Source organism: Schistosoma mansoni, chromosome 1, assembly GCF_000237925.1.
Source record: "Schistosoma mansoni strain Puerto Rico chromosome 1, complete genome".
In the NCBI taxonomy this organism is placed as follows: domain Eukaryota; kingdom Metazoa; phylum Platyhelminthes; class Trematoda; order Strigeidida; family Schistosomatidae; genus Schistosoma; species Schistosoma mansoni.
Window position 1 is genome coordinate 8234829 of NC_031495.1, and position 9655 is coordinate 8244483.

Consider the following 9655-nt stretch of genomic DNA (forward strand, 5'->3'; position numbering starts at 1 on the left):
TGAAACTTCTAGTCAGACATTTAGTAACATCTTTTGAAGCTGTAATAAATTAAATAACTTAGGAACATTGTATTCCGTCTAAGCCATCACCTACTGAAAAGTGTGAATTTTTGATCAAATTTCAATAAAACCTGTCAGGTATAAATAGGTGTATTAAATATTGGCTTTAAGATGATTGTAAGATGTCAATCGTGTTATTGAACAATCAGTTCATATTACATTTTTTCCAATGTATATTACTAAGCTGAATGTATCCAGAGTTGGTGATTTTACATCGATTATCAAAGATCATATTAACCATAATATACATGTTATTTTTCTAGTCCACATTTATTATTATTTATTATTTAAATACATAAATATTGGTACAAAGAGGCACCAGATACATATGCGCCAAACAAATCTCATTTGATTTGTGTGAGGGCTGTAATACTGTCCGGGTGCCCAAACCGAAGCAGGTAGTTCACATTAATATCTACCATTCATTCATTGATTCATTTCTCTATTTGTAATGATGAGGTGTTTTTCATTTGAAAGTTATTCATTCGTTTTCTCTACCAACTTTTTCTAATTTGGATTTAAGAGTGAATTGATCGCTTGTTAATTAGACATTTCTAAAGTAGCTTTCTTTTAAATTCGATTGCCAATTCGATTTCCTATTAACTTTAGTTTTTGTTAATGTTTGACCTAAATTGATCACTGACTTTATAAGTAGTACTTCATTTTCTTAAGTACTATTTTTCTTATAGACTACTTATTTTCACTCTTTCAGATAAGTTGATTAATTCATTATTAGTAGGTTGTAGAATAATCTTATCATTACTATACTCTAACTACTCAATTAATATCAGTAATCATTTAAAATTATTTTGTAAAAATCATTTGATTTTGACAGGTAAAATTGAAATGAATAGTTTCTTTTTGAATCCGAATTTATAATTCAGTGATTGAAAATCGAAGAAAATATACATTAGTATATCTTGTTTAAATTGATATCATGAATGGATGCGTGTTAGACCACCATTGACAATCTAAAAGCAGTCGTTTCGTCCCAGTATGGGACTCCTCAGCAGTGCTAGCCAACGATCCCAAACGCGGGACTTAAACCCAGTACCTTCAATGTCAGGTGCCAACGCTAAACCTCTAGACCATTGAAACCGGTATCCAACGGTGTTAATGTCTAACTCCAACCAATCTACGGTATTGTGCGACTGTCTACCATTGTCTTTAATGAGCGACTGCCTCACAACAGACACGGTTGATCTCCACTGACTATGGCTTCTCATAAGAACTTCAGGGAATTCATCTTGAAGCCAGTCACTAGTGAGCACATGATAATTATCAGTATAGAGTTGTGGAGATTTTTGAGTTTAAATTGATATCATGGGTGGATGAATGTAAAAACAATAACACTGTTGGACGCTGGCGCAGTAGTCTAGAGGTTTAGCGTTCGCGTACGAGACTGAAGGTTCTAGGTTCTAATCCCTCGTGTGGGATCGTGGATGAGCACTGCTGAGGACTCCAATACTGAGACGAAACGACCATCTAGTGCTTTCAGATATTCAATGGTGGTCTAACACTCATCCATTCGTGATATCAGTTTAAACTCAACAATCTCCACAACCCTATATTGATAGATTTTGCTTAATCTTTTAGTGTACTTTTAAAATGAATTATTTCAAATATAAGGGTATATTTTAGTCCACTACCTTCAGTTTGATTTACATTTGATTTTCTGAATAGTTAGCAGGCAATTTGAGTAGTGAATTTAAATTGACTCATTCAACAGATACTTGGTCATTAGATAGCACCTAAGTGTGAATGCCATTAATCATATCCAGTTGTTTAAACCGATATCATTGGAGCGGGTTTCGAACGTGGGGCTTAGTGCCCAAACGTTTAAATGATTAAGAGACCTGTTAAAATTGTGATTGGTTCCATTTAGTCCACTATATTTCTGTAATTCATATTGATCATAAAACTTGAAATTATTGTTTTCAAAATGTTGATCAATAAACTGAAGTTCATGTATAAAATTTACTTCAAGAAGAAGTTTTGTAGTTTTGTAAAATTACGTCACGAAGGCGAGATATCCGTCTATCAATTAGCGGACAAGTATACTGCACAACAGTTCGTTCTGTTTTATTTTACAGTTGCGAAACATGGTCATTAAGAGTAGAAGATACTCGTAAGTTACTAGTATTTGATCACAGATGTCTTAGAAATATTGACAGCATCTGTTGGGATCATCGAGTAAATAATAGTGAGGTTAAACACAGGGTATTAGAGAATGATAGTAAATCAGTTGATGAGGTTGTAAATGTTCACCGACTGAGATGGTTGAACCACGTGTTACGTATGCCTGAAAACGGATTACCACGACGTGCAATGCTGACTGGTGTTGGGGATGGTTGTAAGAGAGTTAGGGGTGGCCAAACTAAAACGTGGCATCAGTCCATAAAGTCACTAGCTTCTAGTCTGTTTCGTGTTGTTAGATTCAGACTACTTGGTTGGAGTCGGTGCTACTATCGTAACCAATGGTTGGAGTTCCTGTGTGACATGACTCAGAATCGATCACATTGGTGTAGGTGTATACATTCTTCGTCTTCCCTTAAACTGTGAGATTAAAATTACTTTATACCTTTCTTCCTACGAACTAATTCTTTCTTCGTGTACTATATCCTTATATGCAATCTTTCTTTCATATATTACTACTATTTAATCAACTACTATGAATTTGTCCATCTTGTTGTGCTAATGTGATGTGGCGACTTGAACCAATGTATATATGGGCCTGGTTCTACGTTGTAGCCGACTAACTGACTGGTCGGAATGACAATTGTGTCCCTGAGATATCATCAGTTTCCTTACGAATTAGATATTTACGTCGATCAGTTGTATTGAATTTTTCCACTACATGATTCTCATTCAAAATTGGTGTAGTTTTTATGGCTAAAAAGCAATCTATAAACATTTTATCTAATAAATATCATTTACATAGTTGAAATCATGAGTCAATTGAAGCTAGACCACTATGGAAAACCTGGGAGCACTGGACGGTTGTTTCGTCCTATTGTGGGACTCCTCAGTAGTGCGCATCTGTTGTGAGATAGTAACTCGCTGAAGACATTGGTGAATGGTTGCTTGATTTCGTGGATTGATTGAAGCTAAACATTAACACTGTTGGATGCTCGCGCGCGAGACTGATATGTCCTGGGTTCGAATCTCACAAGACGAGGTCATGGATGCTTGCTACTGAGGAGTCCCACAATAGGACGAATCGGCTCTCCAGTGGTTGCAGGTTTTGGAAGGTGGTCTAGCTTCAATTGGGCTCATGATCTCAACTGTATAACATTACTAAAATCTCCACAAAACCCCCTTCTAATAAATATCATTTACATTAATCTCATTTATTCACTTCTTTCTCTTTTATTATTTTTTGAATGATTGATCAAATTTCTCTCGTAACACACAAACTTTCCATTTAGTTTTTTCCTATACTAAGAATGAATAGTTCAACAACAAGAAATTTGTAGTCATGTTGAAAAATTTATCGAATTTACTATAGGTAAGACAAACATTTAATGGTTGACCAAAAAAATCAATTAAAATAGATAAATAAATGGATGAAGAATGGGAATTCAGGTTGACACGGAAACATTGTTTTCAGACTCTTTTTCTTTTAAAGAATAAAGCCAAATAACAGTTGATTGTTGTTTGATTATTTTTTGTTCTTTGTTTCCTCATTTAAAAATTTATTTCATAGGGGAATGTTTTGATAAAGATTATGCTTTATGTATGTTTGTGTTTGTGTCTATACATATGTGCATGTATATTGCTAGTAATCTAGTATATTGATTACATTTTAAGGTCGAACTGTGGATTTGTATCATTCATGGGAAATGTTTAGTCATCGACCAACTTTGGGATGTAAATTATCGGTCGATTGCAATATACTACTAATCTGAATTCCATTGAGAATATACCTGTTCTGTAGAAAGGAACTTAAGCGACTATGGAAATGCCCTAGAGAAATATTCTATTTATAGTCAATGAGAAAACAAGTGTTAGGAATTTATCATCAATACACTATTTACATGAAGTTTTTTATGGGCTCAACTGTTTTATGATTGAAGTATGTTCTTTACAGGAACTTACGAAAACTCATTAGTACGATTCTTAATCATTCTCCTTTGTTAGTCTTCATATAGACGCGTACAATGTTTCTTTGTCATGACTACATAGCTTCATGTTGATGGTGTATGCTGTTATACCCCTAGTTATAACGTCTACGAAACGATATCTCTGAACTGCCATTTCCTAATGGTATTCAAATATACAAAGGCACTCTTACACTTTCCTATCCGCGCTACACATAGTTGTTGCAGGTTGAAAATACTTCTTAAAGATAAAAACAAGGTTCCATAATACTTAGAAGATACATGAGTTGACTGAAGCGTTCAACTACTTCACTCCGTATTATTAATCCAGGAGATGATGCAGATCAGTCTTGAAACATCATTTTACATTAAGAAGGAGATAAATGCAAAAAACGTGTGTGAATCGCTACTGAAAGAGATCAAAAGACCTTCTGTTCTCTCAACGCCTTTACCAGATAAGACTATGTTATCATCGTGTTCTAAGTCGATAAGCGAACCACCTAGTGCGATATGAACCCCTCAAAGATTAGATGAGGAAAGTGTGGTTTCAAGAAGGATATATGTGGCAAATCAAATAAAAAGGGGATATAGTGGACAACCCGGATGAACACCACTTATTATTTATATTTCTGATGGTAGTTCGGCACGCACTATGAATCGCCCAACACTATTTGAGTAAAGAATCTTCAAAAGGTTTATATACTTCTTTAGTACACTCTTTAATGATAAACACTGACACATAAGCCATACTAACACTGGCAAAACTACTAGAAGCTGTTGTTGTGTCTCAAGAAGCACGAAGGATATACCACGTTGGTTCTCAATACCGGCTACGTGAGGTCGAGTGAATGATTATGAAAGTATATTGTATGCGTGTTTTGTATATAGCACACATCAACTGTACATGATTCTGAAGCCTCAACTAATGATACCTGTTACCCTATTTGAAATGAGGTTCAGATATAAAAGCAGGTCAATCAGATTCTCAGCTTTGCTGTTCAAAAAAGATGTATGGCACAGCATGACTGGCGTAACAAGTTGTTACTAAATCCTTTTTGAGGTTATACTCTTCACTAAACGTTTAAAGATCTTAGTTTTCGATTGGTCGTAAAACTGAAGGGACATACGGTAATTCGACCAAACTTAAAACCCTTAAAACTTTTATTCCCTATTTCCGTGCTAGCCGTTTAATAATATATAAGGGATTTTGATAATGGCCCTTGTGATGACAGCCCTTATTAATCCTCTCTTTTTTTACTCACATCCTTACGAATGGATCGATTGAATCATATTTGATTTGTTTTACTGACATTAATTTTCAGAGTTCTTTCTGAAAATGTATTCTGAACCAGTTGTTTCTATGATGCGTATTAGCTTCCCGTTAAACAGGGAATGTAATAAACGTAATTACTATTTGGCTGATACTGATTTTAATCTGACAAGCACCTATTAAAACTCTGATTTTGTTAGTTTATTTCATTGAATAATCTAAATTATATACTTTGATTAACATTCTGTTGATTTCCCTTATACTTTTTTTGCAGTATATTTGGCCATTACCATTTCCTTATCCAAAGAATTACTCATGGACACCAATTCTAATGTCTAATGATCATTCCACAAATATTACATCTCGTCATATTGAATATGAGAAATCACTTAAAATGGATTGTCACAATTCAACATTAAAGCTCAACCATAAATATATGAACTTAACAAATTTCTATCATAATCATATTAAAAGCAAATCCTCAATTAAGAATGAAGGTACTAGTGAAAGATATAGTGATGTGTTTAATGATAATTTACAAGAAAATAAATTAGAATATTCCATGGAATTATTAGATGTTAATTATCCAAATGAATTTTTAGAAGAACTTCATCATCTGTGCAAATTAACATCTTCATCGTCATTATCAGGAGGAATACCATCAAAAACTAATAGATCTACATTTACAAATGAACAAATGACTTGTCAATGTGATATTTTACAATGTATAATTGATAATCGTCTAATTGAAATTCAATCTCGTCTTGTATACGGTGATCAACTTACTTTGATGATGATTGAACAGATAATGTTTGATTTATTCGAAATACAATTGCCTAATCAAAGTGTAAGTAATGAATGAATTTATTAATTGTGATTAATCAAATATAATTAGAATTTTATATAATTGAGATCATGAGTCAATTGAAGCTAGATAACCATGGAAAACCTGGAAGCACTGGACGACCGTTTTATTGTGGAACTCTTCAGCAGTGCTCATCTGTTGTGAGATAGTAACTCACTGAAGACATTAGTGAATGGTTGCTCAATTTCGTGGATTGGTTGAAGTTAGACATTAACACCGTGGGATGCCGACCGGCTCAGTGGTCTGTCGGTTAAGTGCTTGCGCGCGAGACTGATAAGTCTTGGGTTTGAATCTCGCGAGGCGGGATCGTGTATGCGCACTGCTGAGGAGTCCCACAATAGGACGAAACAGCTGTCTAGTGCTCCCAGGTTTTCCATGGTTGTCTAGCTTCAATTGACTCATGATCTCAACTATATAAAATTACTAAAATCTCCACGAAAACCCCTTCTGATAATAATTAGAATTTGTTTGACTTTAATGGAGTATGACAAATAACTAAAGTGAGTTATCTCATGTTCATCAAATCATTGAAACTATTAATGAATTCAGTTACACGTTAATGAATTGTCAGTTTATAAACTCAATGTAGTTTATTTACAATGAATGTAAGTATGTAAATTATTTCTATTATATATTGGATTAAATTTGAGATTAGTTTTAATCATAGACTACAAAATACCAAATTAGGATGAAACTAGTATTTAGTGTTGGCGTGGTCTTATTATATTGTAGATAAGTTACTTTAGAGCACTTGTATCATATTTGGAGTACATAAAATCTCATTGCAATTATGCCCTACATGTAGAAAGAATAGATGCGGTTAAAACTGCTTCAACCACCGCAGTAACCCTTGAGTTTTACAGTGTTGAGATGGGTTGTTTATAAATGGATGTGTGTTGTGCAGTTAACATACAGAATCAATAGCTGGAATTAAATGTTAAATAGAAGACGTTATGAAAATATTTGCATCTGTAAGGAAACTATAGGCTTCTTAGATTTAAGCAGGTTTTCTGGATTACTATACTTTGATAATTTGTTATTAGTAGTACAGATGCTTTGTGGAGATTATTCATTAGGAGCTAAATTCGGCGTACCATCTCAGGAGTTGCAGTGAGAAGCTGTGACTAGTAGAGTTTAATAATGTCGTGTTTGAGGCAGTTAACAACTTCGAGCAATGAAATATTATTGGGCAATATTGCAAACTGACTTAAGTTAAACATATAAACAACTGGATTCCTACTCAGTGATCTCGAGGTTAAGCACGAGATACTGAAGGTCCTGAGTTCGATTCCCGATGGTGAGGTCACTGAAGTGCGTTATTAATCATACCACAAATGACAGAATGAAGGTCAGTAGTAACTCATCAAGATCACGGTCAACAACACAAGCTCACAATCCAAATCATTCACTTTTACCTGAAATTTATTCTGACGATGTTGTTTGAAAAAAAATTTAAAAGCTTCACCACTAAATCAACTAGCTAGAAGAATACAACAGCAAAGCAATCTACTAATAGAACCTCCTAACTGATCAAAATAAGTATTCAAACCAGACTGTTTGACTTTTGCTGAAAAATTATATAAGAAAATCTGTGATCAAGGTTCAAATATGAGATCACAAATTCCTGAATGAATATTTAACTCTGCTAGCAGTATTCGATAAGAAAATATGATGTTCTCTGAGAGCTCACTGGTACCTTTAGATATTCGGACATCAGAATTAATTTAGGTGGTTATCGTAATAATAATTATCCCAAATGACACATTTCTCTGAATTCTTTTAACTCAATCTTTCTAAACATCCTCTCAATTTGATAAAATGCATTCATTCTACTTATTGATCTTTATCAGTGTATTTTCAACGAATAATACAAAGAGAAAACAGTTTTTCAGTTTTCTGTATTTTCAAGTAGGACTCACCTCCCCCATTGATTTCTTGTATGATATAGACTGACCTATTTAGTTAAAACCTTGAACCATTTAACCCTGTTGCTCAGACTATTACTTATACAGAATGAATTATCTGTGTGACCGAAATGATGAACAGTGTCCCGTTGTTTGGGATGATGAATACCGATGACCGATGAATAAATTAGGTATCTATTAAATTATCTTCATGTACAAATATGTGTTTAGACTGACAGTTAAATATTCCTGACGTGCTAGATTTATATAGATTGATTATACATTTATTATTTTATTGAATTTAAAAACGTTTATACAACAGGACATTCTTCTTGACTGTAACAAGGTCGCATATCAACAAGTAAATTTCTCCATTGAATGTATACATGAGCTCCTATTGTATCAATATCTTAACATATGAATGTGAAATTAGTCAAATAAACCATTGGATACAAACTCAATAGTCTAAAAGTTAAGTGTTCACAATGAGATCTGAATGTTCTGAATTAGACCTCATGGGTGCGTGCACTGTTGACGAATTCCACATTGGGACATGATAGTTACACAGTGTTTCCTAGTTCTTATCGGTTGTTTAACTTAAATCAGTCCGTCTTGTTAACTGTATGATAGTACTTTTATTGATTTAAGGCATAATTTCCTAAATTTAGCATTTACAAATACCACAATATTTTTATTTTGATATGTTTATACATTAGTTAGATGAGAGCAAAATCCATCTGGAACAGCTGCTCTTCCTCGTTTCAGATTACCATGATTACCATGATTACAAACCAATGGTGCACATGGGGGAACAAATGGCGTAGGAACCAATGATTGGTCATCGACTACTATGAGACCGCATCTCCTCACGATGCTCCACTGCTTTGTGGATCAGAACTTTATGTCAAAGGCTCAGAGTGTGGCCCCCTAAGAAAACCACCTGCTTAGGTTTGGGCACCTGAGCAGTATCACAGCCCTCACACAAATCAAATAAGATTTCTGTGGCTCATATGTATCTGGTACCCCCTTTGTACCAATATTTATGTGTTTAAATGAAGTGAAAATGAATCTCAACTCCAAAAAATAGAAAAAAAAGAAAAATATAAGATGAAAAAAAATAATTTATTAACAAAAATAACAAAAAAGGCTTAGCAACAAAAATAAACAGAAAAAAACCAAAAGCAAAAAAACAAGAAAAACCAAAAAAATTTTTTTGTACAATAAACAATGAAATAACAATTTTTCATGAATGATTAAATTCTAATTCATTCACTAACTTCATAATATGTTGTATCGGTATTTGATTAGATTTCATTCCATGGATAATCATATAAATCCTAGCTGCTTCTAACCACATATCTTGATTACGTAATAATAAACATAGATTATATCCCATTTTATAATAAATCATTTGATGATGATGATGATGATCATTGAATTGAAGTAGTTCAATGAT

General features: G+C 33.6%; 1 protein-coding gene across 1 annotated transcript in view; it reads left to right on the forward strand.

Moving 5' to 3' along the window:
* Positions 1 to 9655, forward strand: part of Smp_123960 (hypothetical protein) — a gene marked incomplete at its 5' end in the record, with an annotated part of 132128 nt that overhangs the window by 89775 nt on the left and 32698 nt on the right. The window contains one exon of the mRNA XM_018793141.1: positions 5705 to 6196. Within this exon, the coding sequence (XP_018647684.1) occupies positions 5705 to 6196 (492 nt within the window). The remainder of the gene's footprint in view (positions 1 to 5704; positions 6197 to 9655) is intronic.